This window comes from Polypterus senegalus, chromosome 1 (genome assembly GCF_016835505.1).
Source record: "Polypterus senegalus isolate Bchr_013 chromosome 1, ASM1683550v1, whole genome shotgun sequence".
Lineage (NCBI taxonomy): Eukaryota > Metazoa > Chordata > Cladistia > Polypteriformes > Polypteridae > Polypterus > Polypterus senegalus.
In genome coordinates, this window is record NC_053154.1 from 31,668,933 (window position 1) to 31,686,181 (window position 17,249).

At 37.0% G+C, this 17,249-nt stretch overlaps 1 protein-coding gene across 1 annotated transcript in view; it reads left to right on the forward strand.

Moving 5' to 3' along the window:
* The first annotated feature begins 9,668 nt into the window (after positions 1 to 9,668).
* The window catches only part of LOC120523884, a 50,601-nt gene continuing 43,020 nt past the window's right edge, over positions 9,669 to 17,249 (forward strand). Inside the window, exon 1 of the mRNA XM_039745581.1 lies at positions 9,669 to 10,189. Within this exon, the coding sequence (XP_039601515.1) occupies positions 9,730 to 10,189 (460 nt within the window). The 5' untranslated portion in view covers positions 9,669 to 9,729. The remainder of the gene's footprint in view (positions 10,190 to 17,249) is intronic.

Sequence of the window (17,249 nt, forward strand, 5' to 3'; positions counted from 1 at the left end):
CTGGTCATTTTTAATTTAATAATGTGACCACTTATAAACATACATTTTAATTACATTATTATTATTATTATTATTAATAATAATAATAAGGTTATAATTTCGGTTTCAAAACGTTGTTTTAAAATAAGGTACAACAACATGGCTTAATAATGTAGGTAAAAAAAGAGAAAAAAACCTTTAAGAAGTTGTATGTTCCTTGTCTTGATTGCTTTGTCATAAAGTGCATTTTAATGTTTTCGGCCACACACAGTTCCTTTTAATCGGAACTGCAGGCGATTGTCCATTAAATATGCATAAAATATTTCATACGTAATAATGTCATATAAAATATATTTTTTGGGTTAATATCCTTAACAGACAGAACCAGAGACCTGCGTCTCTTTTACTGCGCGTTTAGGTTTCTCTGTTGAGTTTTATGTTCACATCATCCTTAGGAAAGCAAGGTGTGCTTTAAAAGTTCAGAAAACAGACAACAAACACGGTCTTGAACAGTGAGTTCAAGAATTAAGTATAGCGTTATCCATCCTGATACTTACTTTAAGTGATTTTTTCCCCGTAATTATTCATTTTAGAGTTATTAGAGATTAATTTACATAAAACTGCATGAACATGGATATCCATAATAAAATGTTCAATTTTCAAAATTCAGTCATATTACAGTACTTGATTTTTATTTGTTCAGTTACATTTTCGTCTAAACGCACGATTTCTTTCAACAGTTCTTTTAATCTGCTTATTCCTCCTGTCACACATAGTAAGTATTTTAATCAGAGGTTATATGGTGGTTAGTATCTAGTTTATTTGTACGTTCAAGTCGTACGTTAAGCAGGCTGTTCTGTAATGCTAGCCTTCATGCAGTATACGGTCAGAATAACACACCTTAAAGTATAAACACGATAATGTTTTGGGAATTCAGTTAAGCACCATTTATCAAACGCTTTACACCAATCTACACCGGCAAGGCGATATTTCTAGGCGTCCGCTGGACTTGTAGAAGAGTGCCTCACGAGGGTCTTTTCAGACACTTTCTAGCGGTTGACTTATTTTCAGTCTCTGGTTCCGGTATCTCAGGCCACTTCCCGGACGAAAAGAGCTTGTGGGACTTGTACAGATATTCCCGAAAAAAGTGCCACACTTTGTAGTCCTGGAGAATCCATGTATTTTTATCGTGGTTGGAAGGTTTTGAACATTTGAAACTATACAGCTCTCCACGTGTGGGCGGAAGGAAAACGAGAGCAGGAAATTGTAACGAATATCGTTTCAAAAATCTCATCCACACCCCATACCTCATTGCCATCTCATCAAAAAGATCAAGATTTCCTTAATGTAAATGATGCCTTGTCAAGGGTTCTTTTTGGACGTCCAGTATGGGAGAGGCACTATATAAAAGAATACTTTCTCAATAAGCCTCCCAGTTACCAGACCAGCATTATACCACAAAGGCCCACACATAGTCAAAGAACGTTTTAATTAATATATAAATGCATATTAGAAAATTATATACTTTCCTGTATGTGTGAATTAAGCTAGTCTAGATGTTGTTCCTGCCTCACGCCCAATAGTTGTTACAGGTTCCGGCTGTCCCTCGACATTGCCGTTGATAAGATGCTTAAAATGGGTGGATGAATCGTTGGATAAGGTGTGATGCTTGTTCATATATTACATGTACAAAGTTAGATATTTTTTCTGACACTTTTATTTTTCTTGTGATACCACCTTCAGGTGTGGATTATTTAGGGATACAAACAGACAAACACGTATTATCGTAATTATTATTACACTTGGAAACTTGGAAGTGAGTTCATCTCTTTAAATGAAATATACCTGCTTCTGTATACAGCACATGCTGCTAACACGAAAATGTCATATGGAAGCAAAAGTTACCTTCAGAATCAGAAATGTAAGTGGAATATCTGTGGAAATCTTGATTGTAGCTTAGTTTCACCAAATGTTGTTTTTATATTAATGGAACTGTATAACAAATGCAGAACCACCTCTTTGTGTTCAGAAAAACTGGGAAAACGAGCCTCACACAGTCTACTTGTTGACCCTACCTTATACTCTTCTGCATATCAAACTAAGCCTTTGGAAAAAAACTTTGTTAATACAATGGATAAAACCCAAACGGGATTCATGCATTTGTGAAATGCATTTCCCTGGATCATGTGATGCCAAGAATAAGTAGGCATATAGTTCCTTATATCCGAGAAGTGTTAAAGATTAGAGACTTGAAGAAGAGTTAAACGAAGCTGAGAAATCTGTTTGGCAGATCTTCGAACGTTTCAGCACAAACATTTTGGGAAATCTTTAAGGATGACTCTCGCAAATCACTCACTCGAGTAATGTATAAGGTGCAATATGTCATTTCTGGGAATTTCGCTTTGAAACTTAAAACATGCCGATCAGCTCCATCAGGATATTTCCAACACAGAAAAGTATTACAAGTAAAGTGGAGTTCCACCATGCTGCATGGTGCTGGACTCTTAAGAGAGACATTCTGGAGGTGAAGTACACCATTATAGATTGCAGGTTTTTCATTTTAATAATGTTCCAGAATTTACACAAGATAAAACAGTAAATATCTGTAAGAAGAAGACGAATTTCGTGGTTTGTGCAGGTTGGGAGACAATCGAGATAATTCTTGATGCCTGCGATGTTGATGCCTTGGCCGGCGAGAGAGACGGATGTCCTGAACAAACAACACGAATCATTGAGGTTTGTGTTTGTTAAAGAATCTACTCATCAGTGACATAGTAGCCACTAGTATTTTCCTTAAAGGGCAGCACTGCTAGTCTGTAATTCTTATTTATTTATTTGCTTGCTTGCTTGTTTGTTTGTTGGCCCAATGCCAGCTAATTTTCCTTTTCTAGTAATTTAGATTTTTATCAATGTGCTGCGAATATCAATTTAATCAGAGCAGGATTTTACATTTTTGATATCATTCCGTTTTACCGCTTTGAGTAGAAAAGCGCTATATAAATGTAATGTATTTCTTTTTACGTTTAGAGAGTTTGCTTTACATTTTTCGTACATTTCGTGCATTTATTACAATATTTTCAAAGTTCAAAATTCGAATACTCTCTTCATTATTTCATGTTAAATTGCATTGTTCACATCAAAGCTTAAGGCGACCGCGCTACTTAAAGGATTTTTTTTAAATACATACATATATATTTCCTTTTTTTAGGGTGTGACTTCTTTTCACGTTCCTAAAATTCTCTTCTCGTCAGTCTTCTCGGAAGGCTTCGAGAAACGGTCGAAACATCTGAACGACAAAGCCACGACCGCTGGTAAATCCCTGCTTCTTGTACCGAGCAGTAAAATATTCACCCGCGGTCTATTATTATTTTCTTAAGGCAACTGCTTGAATTTATGTTTCGAAGATTTCAGGATGTTTTGGATGCACTTCTGTCTTGAGATGATTTTATCAAAGATAAAAATACATGCACACATATATGTAAACTTGGCTGGTACTTGCATTTAACAAGTCATGTTTACTGATTGTTTTTAATTTGGATAGTTGAAGATTTCAGTTAAGATGTTTTAAGCTAACTTTGAATACGAGCTTCCTGTTCAACGCTTTGACTTTATTGAACCACTGACCTGGATTCGAATGCCGCGCCGGACTTTTTCCATTTAAGGCTTGCACAGACTCCTCGTGACTGCGTGGGTTTTCCTCCCAGTAGTCGTATCGAGTCTGACCTCGTGTGAATGACAGAGTGGGTGTGAGTGAATGAGCCTTGACACAAATTTGACGACTGCCAAGGACTGCTTTCTTGCGGCTGTTTATGGGATGACGCCCGACCCTGAGTAACCCTGAATTGGATTAAGTGAGACTGAGATGCTCATGTTTCCTGTTCTCTTTATAGTTCGTAAGCATATCATAAATATTTGATTTGGGTTTCCGTAACAAGTGATATACCTTGTCACTGAAAAGTTATCGGGTGATTAATTTTCCTGATCTAAAAGTTACGATTTGCTCACCCAACTGTTACCCAAGTTCAACCTTTTTGTGATATTAAACTCTAAAATTAATATCAAACCGGTCAAAGGTTTCTTGCAACGTCACTGACGGTTATTTGATTATATTTAAAGATAAATCTAAAAGATTATCAGCGTATATTTTGAAGCACCGCTAAACGTCATAAAAAATGTATAAAGAACTGGCCCCATCTATTTTATACAGACTCCAGAGTTTTTTTTTGTTGCGTTGTCGTTTATAGCATCCGCAAAAAGCACTCGATGGACGGGTTCGTAAAACCTTCCTTGGTTCATCGTTGAACGTAACTCATTTTAATCAATTTCAATTAATTGAAACAACGTTCTGCCCTGGTTGGCTACAGTTATTGGTAACATGCAAAAAATATGCAGTGTAACGTACACCTCTGGGTACAGTTTCTGAGGCTTCATTCCGTGTATTGCTTTAAGAAATTCAAAAGGTGGCCGTTCATCCTTAGAAGTGGCCCATTATATATTCTTCAGATGCTTCAATTGACACTTAAAAGATGTTGACAAATAACCGGATGTTAGTACAGAAGTGATGTTAATATTACGGAAACAATCATTCTGCGCATAAACCATCTTAACCCACCGCCAACATAGTGCACGGCGCCCCCGATAGGTACTGTGGTCGGGTCGATTACACCGGAGCCAATGAGGGTGGTGCTAAGGTGACCATGTGGTCGTTGTCTCGCAAGGATTTGAACAGGCTAACTTGACAGAAAAAATGAAAAGGTTAATGGTGTTATAACTCCCACTAGAGCTTAATAACGACTATGGCCCTTTACGTACCTTATGATTAACGTAACTTATTGATGGTGGCAATTCATGATTGGATTTAATTTCATGGAGTGGGGGAAATGTATTTATTTGTTTGTTGATTGATTGATTGATTGATTGATTGATTGATTGCACTAAAGGGCAATAAATTCTAAGTGTGACATGGCTAATGTAATCGAACTGAGGAGCGAGGGTCAATTTTGCAATCACAGAATCTTAGAACACGCCTTGCAATTAATTTCAGGGTGACGACGTACCTACAAAAAACTGCGTGCAAATGTCTGCCTAATTTACTTCATTGAGAAATTAGGTAGTATATCTAAAATTATGTTTTAACAATAAATCGGGTCTCCTAAATTGTCAACAGAGTGCAACTACAGCCAGCAATACCTATGAAGTCAGTTACACCCTGAGGCTTTTATATGAGAGTTCCGTTGTTTTCACAATAAATATTGAATGGTCTATTAATCCATGCCCCTGGAAACTTTCCTTTATCTGCAAACCCATAAACATTAAAACATAAAACTGTAAACAACACTAAAGTAAAAATCTCAATAAGGAGTAAAATGAATTAATACACAACTAGGAAAACGGAATAAAGAGGCAGGACTGACAGATTCGGTAGAACAATTTTCAAGGACAATGAATGGAAATGGTAGGTAGCCTAACGATAATACACGACCTAATGGAAATGTCACAAAAAGTACTGAATATAATCCGAATACGTGTATAGTAATACTACATTTGAGACGTGTTACGTTTATTAAAAACCTATTAAGGGTGAAGAAAAGTTTGAATTAGATACAAAAGATCATGCTCTTGGTGTACATGCATTGTTTTTATACTGCATATTTCAGAATGGCTTGTTTTTGAATACTCACGTGTAAACATTTTTTTTTTAAATAGGGAATTTAAATGCAGAATTGTAAGGTTCAAAACAAAAGAATTATATTTTACAAAAAACGCAGGCAGCCGTCATGTTCTACATAATGTCGTGTGACAGACATTTGTAAAGGACGGCAACACACACACACGCACACACCACACACACACACACACATGCACACACAGAGAGTCCAAAATAAAAGTGACCTTTCACAATTTTCATTTTACAATTGATGCGTTTGTCTATCTATCTATCTATCTATCTATCTATCTATCTATCTATCTATCTATCTATCCTGTTTGCTGATGTCGGAATATTTTCTTGATGCATTTGGGTACTGAATTCAGACTTATGATTGAAGAACAATAACATCATGTTTATTTATCCTTCAGATTTTACAAACCAGCCGAAAAACAGACATAACATTTAAGACTTAATATACAATTGCAAGTCCCCGTCACTAAACATCCCCACACCCCAAAAATCTCAACCATGCTGACTAGCTCCATCACGGTCTGGTATGGGAACTGTGGAATTGCTTAGGGCATCATTGGTGCCATCAGGAACACACAGCCTCCATAAGGCGTCCAGCATTGTGGCTGACCCTTCGCACACATGGCTCTTTGAGCTCCCGCCGTAGAGCAGACCACGGTATCCAAGCCAGTTCATCCAAACTGTTCATTTTCTTCTCCCACGCTTTTCGACTCTTCAGTGCTTTAACACCCACAGCTACTCGCTGCTGAACTATGTACTTTACATTATATTTCATTGTGTGTATCTTTGAAAACTGTCAAAATCAAATGTGTGGTATACTTTCCAGATGTACATTTGTGATCAGTTTATATTGCACTTTAAAAAAAATAATGTTGCGACTGTTAAGCTGTTACTTATCCGGTTACAATTGATCTGCTCTATTTTGTCTTTGTCAATTTACTGAACGCTGTCTTTTTTAAATGCACTGTATGTTGTATTTGCACTAAATGGTGTACACGCGGTCTTGTTGCATTGTATTTGTACCGTGGTCCATAAAGGCATGCAATTTCGTTTTAACATATACCCTGTATCTGGATTAGAAAGAAACTTGAACTTGAATAGGCCAAATTAACGACACACATTTTTAAATATTTATTTGTTTATGTATTACAATTTTTACAGTGCAAGTGCATTTAGGCCAGTGTGTAAAGTATAATGATTATTTGAAAAAGGATTTCTATTCAAGGTAAATCTAGTACATACTGTCAACATATCTATTCATCCCGTGTAAACACATCTAAATCTAGTTTCGCAGGGGGAAGGCGTAGTATTGGGGGCAAGCAACCTCATCATATGCTATTGATTAGATCCTTACAAAGTTTTTGAAATCAAATCATCGAAATAGTAAAGAAAGAAATTGCTTACGACTTTAAATTGTTGTGATTTTCGTTTTCAGAGAGTATGCGTTACAAAAAACATGCTGCGCTTTCCCTTTTGTTTAGAAAAAATGCCGTGCATGACCGTACAATAAGTGATCTCATTTTGCCTTAATGATAAAGCTATACATTTGTTTGTAATGTGATGCAGTCCCTAAGTTATTAGATGTCAACGCCATTAAAGGTAACAGTTTAAACATCGGAACATTAGGATAGTTAGTAAAAACAATTGCTACTACGTATAATAAAAAGAAAGTCATTGCAAGCTACATTTTCGCATGTAATAATACCAATTCCGCTACTATTACTACTACTACTACTACTTCTGCTACTTATAATAATAATAATAATAATAATAATAATAATAATAACAAGAAGAAGAATTTGTATGTTGTATAATCATCATGATCGTCATTCTCACGACGTTTACCATAAGCGACTACACTTCCAAAGACATTTCTCTAAATTACTTCCAGGATATTCGAAGGGGATTTCCAAACACTTTTCCAACAATATGCCTGCAGAAAAACACAGCTGACGCATGTGCAGCATTCACCACATAACTTGGAATTTTGGAGAGAGAAGCACATGGCGCTCTTAAAGCTACAGTAGCTGAAGAAAACTGAACAGTGTCGGTGGGACAGGCGCCACGTTGGGTTTTAGCATTAAAAGACAATGCAAAATGTTAAAATATTATAATCATTTATTTGCGAGAAAATCGCTTGAAAGCTACGTTAATTGTATATTAGAAAATTTTGGCAAACCTCGACTAATACAGACTATGACAGAATCAAGTGAAAATTAGAACTAAGTGATTCAAATTTCTAACAGAATTGTTTAGACTCCAATATTTTGTGAAGTGAAAAGCTGCGGTTGATTTTGCTTCTTTTTTAACGTTTACTTTGTTTTCTTTGCATTTATTTCGAAGTAAATTTTTATATCTGTCAGGTTATTATTTTTTGCCTGATCGAGTAAAATGTCATCGTAATGTTCAGTTTTTCGAAAATAAAATACCTTTTAAAAAAAATTCCACACGAAAAATATGAAATACAATTTAGCCTTTAGCCTATTTGCAGGACGGCTTAGCTTGGTTTTGCAGTGGAAAGAAATAATATAAAAACGTTTTATGACACTAATTTGGTTAAATCTGTGACTCACCTCTTGTTTGTATATTTAATGATTGGGTTTAATCCAATCATGTAAAAGTGACTGCCATGGAGATTTCATTTTTAAATATCAAACAAAATGGGAAAATAAGCAGATAAATATATGGAAGTAATTAAGAAATATTCATTCTTTCTTTCAATTTAGAATTAGCCAACAATAGTAAAAATCTAGGTGAGGTGCCAGTGCCATGTCATATCAGCGTTAGGCACTGCACAGATAGAAACGCCGGAGAAAACCGCCAAGTCCGTCTCAAGGCCATACAAAGTAACACAAGCATCAATAAATAAACATAAGGAAAAAATGCAAATTACATCTAAACTAATCACAGTCAATATTGACCAAACTGAGCTTCACATACATTGTACAGTAAAAGTTTACAATAAAACATTTAAATGTACTTTTGGCAGTCATATTCTTAACTGAAAAAAGTTGTTTTCACAGATTAAAATACAAGATTTGTAACATAAGGATATTTCTATAGTAAAAACAAATAGGTTTAAATAGGTTGTAGTATAAAGCGATAATTCAGATATATATTAAATTATTATAATTTATTCAAATATACATTTATAATGTAACATTCCCTTATGGTTAAGGTAAGGTTTTCGTAAAAGAAGCTCTTTATTGTCTAGAATTGAATACCATCTGCTCTTCAACAAACAATCGCATTTCCATCCATGTATCTTCAAACACGCTTTTTGTATTACATGTCCGTAATCTGAACCTATCTGCCAAGACATATACTGTATATACACACACTCACTCACTCTCAGATGTGAATTGTTGATGTAAATTGGTCTGTGCGTTGTGTATGAGTGCCCCCTGATTTAGTCTGTTGTCCCATCTCGAGTTTATTGTTGCGTTGTTGGCTCAAGCAGCATCGTATGGTATTTTCAAACATCTAAAGCACAAGAAAATGTACTAAATAAATAAATACCGTAGACGATTATAGTATAATAGAAATATAGTGAAAGACTATATAAACACTGAAAATGGTATTGTACATATCCTCGAAATACTTTGCAGGCAGTCAAACAAAGTCACTTTCAATCTTTATTTGCTCACAGATTTACTTTTCTCTGTTTTATAACCTGCCTAAGAACAACATGACTCAAAATATATTGTATGTATGTATGTATGTATGTACAGTGTAATTTGTTTTTTTAATATCTATCTATCTATCTATCTATCTATCTATCTATCTATCTATCTATCTATCTATCTATCTATCTATCATGACATTGTCTCTTTATTTCTCCTATCCATCTATCATCCGCCTTTGCCAGGAGGTAGAAGCAATCCATACGAGTCCTTTACCTTTAAAAAAACGTGGTGCATTTTTAAAACAACTTCTTTCCGAGAGGCGATTGGCAGAGAAAGTTCCCCAGTTTCTGACGTCAATCCAGAAGCGAACAAAGCGCACTTCTGTACTTCCTCAAGTGCAGTTGTAGCGCAAGTGTGTATGTTGTAGCGTGCTTGTTCACAGATATGGGAGCTAAGTCTAGCCGCGCACAGACAGCTAATACAATTTTTGAGAAAAATAAAGTAAAATTGAACCACCACAGAAGGACAGGAAGATGCAGACCTAAAAGTTTCGACAATCTGGCCATTTGTGACAGAGTTTTAGAAGGAGTGAATGAACCGAATCGGTCTGGGGAGAGCATCGCGGACGTACGAACAGAGCGTGACAGTGGATCGAATCAACCGAGCACGTTTACATCAGATGTACCGCAGCATCGGCTTGGAGACAACAATAACCTCCTTTCTGTAACTAATGGAGCAAGCGGCACCGATACAGTGGGACTGTCCGATGGACTGCAGTTTTCAGATGGAATTGTGCCCTTACGGATTCAAAGAGGTTCAACTCGAAATAGGGTCTCCCAGAACCGCCCTGTTTCGGAGCCGGTGGTGGGGGTGTTGCGGATTACTAACAGGCATTTAAATTGCGGTAAGTGCTCATCTGTGTCTGTGACGTTATCTTGCTGGACGCAACTAGTAAGGAAGGAAATTAATAAAACGAGAAAATTAACAAAAAAAAAAACAACAAACTGAAGTGCCCTGGCTATTGTTGGAAGTATGCTCGGTGGTGGGTTCTGCATGTGTGTTTATGTCTTATTAATTCGACAATTGGATACAGCTTAACCTTAATAGTGTTCCGTTTGGCCTTGTGAAAATGTATCTGTTTTGGTATTCTTCTTGCTTTTTTGTTGGGTTTATTGGTATTACATTACAGTAAAGCAAGTTCTTAATCGTATAAGCACGTCTGCCTTTAAGATGCTGAAACCGCAATTGTGTTGTTCTCATGTATGCTGTGCCTCTTTGTATCTCCGCCTACGGTTAGACTTTTGTGCTCCCACGCGCATTTTGCAAGATAACCGCAAGTTTAAAGTGACTTGGATGATGCCATGCAGTATCCGAGTATTTATCAAAATGTGTGCGATGTATAAAAACCAGTTAGTTGCGTCAAGTATGTTGATGGTAATCATAAGATTTCACACTTCTGCAAAGACGATAGAGAAGTGTGAAAGAAGTATTGATGATTGTTTAACAAAAAAAAAACCTGCTCCCTAACCTGAAAATGTTTGATACTCCACAGAGTGAGGGCTGTCGGAATAAGTCAACAATTTGCATGTTAAATACTCTGAACTATCCAGAAAGGAATAAGTCCTGGACGGGATTCATGATTGTAATGTGAGCATTCGAGATACTGGTTGAGTGATGTGTATGAGTGTGTTTCATAGTCTTGGGATGCCACATATAAGAAGCATTTTATGATTTCTGAGGTTGTGTTTAAATTATATGACTAATTAATACTCCATTTACTACTGCTTTGTTCAAAGCTTCTCATTTTAATTTATCAAGTCAAGCTAACTGATTGCCATAGTAACAAGTATTTTTATTTGGTAGTATGGGTTTATAAATAAGATTAAAGTATATTTTGGATCTTTAAATGTTTAGTTGGTGATGTTTTTAATGGGGCTAAATTAATTACAGTTGTCATGAGGAAACCCCTCACCTTTCCCATAACCGTTTCCTGTAAATGACTGTTTAAAATGGAATCCACTGGGCCCAATTGTGTTGTACTTTGTCTTGTTTCAGTTGAGGCTTTGTCTTCACTGATCTGAAATTAGACTTTAAAATCCCCCTCCCCAAATCCCTAGTTTTAATTTTTATTCTGTTCTTGTTTCGTGCTTTATAGTAATCAACAATATGTTTCTTTTTCAAGCATCCTTGCCAATGGTCATATATAAATAGAATAATATACCAAACTATCAGCAACTGTAGAACTTTCAAGATTCTTGCATGGATTGCTCTTATAAAATACAGTCTGATCGTTTTGTAAAGATACTAGTTAAGGTAATGATTATCTGATTAACCAAAATGTGCTCTCAATTAGTCAGTCAGTCATTTTCCAACCCGCTTTATCCTAATACAGGGTCAAGGGGGGCTGCTGGAGTCAATCCAAGCCTGGGCAGGGTGCCACACACACACAGACACCAGAGACAATTTAGAATCACCAATGCACCTAACCTGCATGTCTTTGGACTGTGGGAGGAAACCTGAGCACCAGGAAGAAACCCACACAGACACGGGGAGAACATGCAAACTCCACACAGGGAGGACCCAGGAAGCGAACCCAGGTCTCCTTACTGCTCTCAGTTATGCTTTGCCAAATCTTTATTAAATGCATTCAAGGCTAACAATGGAAAATGTATGCAAACCCTCAGATTTAGTAAATAATGGAACCTCCTTTAGCAACCAAACACTTCTTGGTATGCTGATTAGACATAATCAGTATTTAGGAGGTGTTTTGGCTTTTCCCATTTTCTGTTTCTCGAATGTCTTGCCATTTCAATAGGAGTTTGGGCAGAACTCCTACTTGATCATTTAAAAGTATTATTACTTATTTAAAACCACTTTGTCTTGGGTTTTTCTCCGGCCATTATTTTGTTTGTATTATCCATCTTATTTTAAGTTTCTGTCATAACCGCTGAATGCAGCACTCAATTCCATAGTTTACCAAGACAGCTGGATGCCTTCCTTGAAGCTTCACATGAGGGGTCCTCATATTCCCTCAGAGTTTGATAATACAGTTTAGAAATCACTGTTCCTCTGGTAATTGCAAACTGTCATGGAAGGTAGCAAAGGAACACCACATCATGGTGCTGTCTCCAGTATGCTTCAGAGCTGGGTTGAGCCTTTAATGTTGGTGTGTAGAGTTTGTTTTCTGCAAGCCTCAGTGTTCTCAAATTCAACTTCTGTCCCATCTGTCTGGATCATTGATTCAGTAGTGTTGCAGTGGGACATCCAAATGGGCATTAGCTGGCTTGAGATGGGCAAGATGTTTAGTGCAGTGTAGCGATTAACTTTATAGTAGCTTACTCAATTTTTCACAGACCTTAACAAATGCAAGTGATTCCTGTATATTCTTGATTATCACACTATTTTCAAATAATGGTTCTTTAATGGCACTGTGTTGTTCTTTGTGGAACCATTCTTTGACAAAGAAGCATTTAATTCTGCAAAGGGTTCTTGGCATCTCAAATGGGTTGATTGGACATTGAATTAGTTCCTTATCTTTTCATAAATCAGATAATCTTTAATTTATTGGGTACCTAGCAGGATGCTGACAAGTCAAGAAGACCGGAGCCCATCTTTTGTTACAGCAAAAAAATTTAAAAAATCAGTAACTTGTTGGTATTTCACAAGTTTTATCATCTACATATAGATATTTATGGAGTCTGTTATGGCTCTAAATGAAGAGAGATTATTTTGAGAACCTTCATCTGGATTGTTCTTTTGGGAAACAATAATTGTTCCCTTATGACATTACAATGAAGAACAACTTTGGCACCTTTTTAGGGTTGTTTTTCATCCTATTGAACAAAATTTTGGGAGTTTCTGCAGTGATGTTAGTAGGACACCAACCACCTCTTAGGAAAAGTAGTGACATTACAGATTTTTTTTTCTCTGTTTTTGTGTTATCTGCCTGGTAGCAATCTAATGGAAGCCCAGACATTTGACAATTGTTTTTAAGCTTTATAAAAAATGGATATCTCTTCTAAAGAATTTGAACATCTGGAATTGGCCATATTGTCTCCCAAAAGATCTTTGTCCTTACAGGGAATGCACATCAAATACAAAGGTTGAAAATTATCTAATTTGATTGGAAGACCTGATTATTCTGGGTTTTGTTTTTAGTAGATGCTCACTTTCTTTTCCTATACTTCACATTAAATATTCAAATAATATGTAAAAATATCCCAATTTTGAGAATACATTCTGTTTGGACAGCCCTTATCATTGCTTACATATGTTCTCCTTCTCTACTGAGTGCCATTCAGGTATTCGTGAAACATCAAAAGTTTCGCAAAACGGTTTTGTCACAATGGTTGGATTTAGAAATGGATGGATGCATTATTTTCTGCTGCCCTTTTTTCGATGTGTGGATGTTTGTGTGTATTTACTGTTATATGGGTGCATAAAGTGTAAGTTTAGATTGTGATCGCGAGTGAGTTTTCTGCTGAAGTGTGAAAAGTGCGAGCACAGGTACTTAAGTTGAATGTTCAAGCTGGAGGGTCTTTCCACGGTTATCGTCGACTTTAAAATTCAAACACTAGCTAGCAGTGTATTCTCTTTAAACGCTTAGCCACTCCCATAAAAAAGAAGAACTTTGCTGAAGAGCTGCGTGTCTGGTTATCTAAAGCCAAGCCGCTTGTGTATTGCGAGCAGCGCTTGCGAGTGTCGCCTCGCCCACATCCTGATTGGTATCGCTGAGCAGAGCGGAGAAAGACGCTTTGTTGGCTCAGCCTCGGGCGCTGCACAGCGGAGGGGCTGTGGTGCCATCTGTGCCGAGTAGCGTCTCTCCCGGGGCAGTTAGAATCGAATTACGCTACTTACGCTAAGATTGCCCCCACAGACTTTTGCACAACGCATTTTGATACTATTGTTTCGTTTTCGTGTTGTCTCACTTTATACTGGAACTCGACATTAGGAAGACCTTAACCAAGGACACACGCATAATGCTCAAAGCAACCAGATTACAATTCTTATTTAGTCTATACAAGATAGTTCGAATACAGATAGTGCCATAAAGGCTAAACGTCTTGATACACTTAAGAGTAAATTAGCAATATTATCGGGATCACGAACTAAAATTGGCGAATACATGGAATAGTCGTCTGTACGGGAGAAACTGTAAACAATTATTGTGGTAATTGTTTGATTTGCACCCTCCTGAAGAATCATTTTAAAGTTAATTCCTGTAATAGATGATGCGGTAATGTCAGATCAGGATTCTTATCGACATGTTAGTGCAAGCCAAAAACTTGCAACAGAAAACAATTTGGGCTTCCAAAGAAATGTTAGGAGTAAAGTGAATGCATCACTTAATAAATAAAAGAAACGCCTGTCATTTGAATAATAGAATAAAAAGAGACAAGCAATTAACGTGTAGTATCAATACTGTATGGGCAGTGCCGCAGGTAAATTGGCTGCTTTGCAGCACTTGGACCCTTGCCTCAGTTTTTCTCTAGTGTGCCATCCATGATATGTTTGCCTGTTTTTCCTTGTCTTTATTTTCCTCTTCCAGTTATTTTGATTTTGGACTCTGAAATGCCTCAGAGTCCGTGATTGTTTATCAGCATGCCATAGGATGGACCGGGAGTTGGTCCTAATTTTGGGTTTCTTGCTGCCATATTTGCCTCCAGTATGCAGTGGCCACCTACTGGGGGAAAAAAAGCACGATCAGAGCAATACAAGATGCAGTTTTTAATTTTTCATTTTTTTAATAGTAAAGAGCTACTCTATTTTATAATGTGATGCATGACATAAACAACGTGTCACTTGATTTTGTCACAGTGATAGTTTCCCAATCTAATTACTGACTGGGGCATTTTTTTAACACATTTGCCTGCTGTTGCTGGATTTGAGTGAGTTTCCTATGAAGTCTCTGGTTTCCTGTCACAGACAGTACATGTGATGTCTGCCATCTGTAAATCGGCCCCATGGTCGTGTACCCTGTCCAGAGAGAGTCATGTATGTCTGGGTTAAGCTGTTGCTTCGTGGGATTCTCATCTGGGGAATGTAACTGAGACAAAGGATGGAGGAGTCTTATAAATACATTTTGATTTATTGATTTTTTTTTTTCTTTAAATGCTTCACATTTCTTAATGCACAGTCTATTTCCATCTAACCCTGTGCCAAGTAAAAGTCGGTCAGTGTTATCAAAGTCTGCAGCTAAAGTGCCATTTAGATGATCTAAACACATGGTGGTTGGGCCAAGGTTGAGTCCTTTTCTTTTGGAGCTTTGTGCAACCATTGTCCACTGTGCCGCAGCTTTATGCACTGTCATTTTTTGTTTTTAATAGAAACCCTGAAGAGAGCATTGACTATTTAATTTCAGGGGGTGAAGCGCAGGGTGATGATCTTAGTCAGGCTTTTTAGTCTTTAAAATAAAAAGTGCCACAGTGAATCTTCAGAGTGATGCCATAGGGCATGGTTTCTTAAACTATGGGCTCTGTGGGTTGCTGCCTTTTTGGTCACGCTGGATCGTGACTCACCATTGTTATTAATGGGAAAGGGTTACATAAGGTTTGCAATGCGTCTCGTGACGGTTTGCTACAGGTAGCGTAAGCAATCAATATTGCTCTGCTGTGATTTTTGGCAGTGATTCTCCAAAAGGAATACCATCCCCCAGAGATCTGATGGGACTCTGTGACACTAAGAAGGCCAAGATTAGGTCACTAGAAAAAACCTTTAAGAAACTCTGCCAGAGGGCAGCCATGTTTGGTTCCCAAAAGAACCATCCACATGATACTTCCTTAAGGAGCCTTTCTTTATTTAGATCTGTAATATAAATAATCAGTATACATGATTAAAAGATTTTTGAAATATGAAAGGGTTATTTATTCTGAAAGGACTTATGCTGCCTACAATAACATAGGCTATGTTCGTGGTTTCTTCATGTCTTGATGTCCTGTTAATTAACCTATACTATACAATAAAGATTTCTGTTTTGTCCACATTTGACAAACCTTTTCAAAGCCCAAAGAACCAATTTCATTTGCAAAGAATGCTTCCCATAAGAAATATCTCTCTTAAGCAATGGTTCTGTAAGAAACCCCACATCCAGTAAAGTGCCATTGAAGAACCATTATTTTTAAAAGGTGTACTGGTCACATGTGATACACAGTAGATTGAGAAAGTACCTAGGCCCTTCATACTGAAACCCCTCGTTCATATAAGAATCCCCTGTATACATTCTGATATTGGCTATTTCTGAATGTTTATGGCACATACAGTAAAATGTAAGAGGAGATCATTCAGGTCGTCAAGCTCGTTTCGTTAGGTAATGCCCAGGCTGTCTCAGTATCTCATCCAGATACCTTTTTATAGTTTGAAGAGACTTCTGCTTTCACTATGCTGCTTGATTCTTTGTTCTGCATTCCTGTGACCTTTCGTGTGAAGGCTTCAGTCTTGAAAGAATTCTAAGTATACGGATGGGTCTGTTTTATTGCCTCAGTTGAGAACTTTGAAGATCTGGATTAGTCCTTCTATGCTTAAGACTAAAAGAGGTGTATTTCCATTGTGCTGTCCGAGTAGGACATGCCCTCAGCCCAGGGATGTACTTGATTGCTTTTCACTGGCCTGCTTGTAGAGTTGCTGAGTTTGATCTGTAATGTGGTAACCAGAGCTACTCGCACGACTGCAGATACAGTCCCATTAGTAGGAATACTTATAACATCTCCTGATTTTACATTTAACACATTTTATAATCTAATATTTAATTTGCCTTTTCAATTGTTTCTGCACAGTACCTAGATGATGAGAATGGTTTGTCAACTTAAGCCCCAATAAGCTGCTTTTTATAGGTCAATGTTGCCCATTCTTTTAATTAATACAATTTATATAATAAATATATATATCACACAATGAGACATATCAAGGTTTGGGATAGCCACCCGTATAATGTGGTATCCTGGCTGCAAATCGTCTGTTTTAAATGG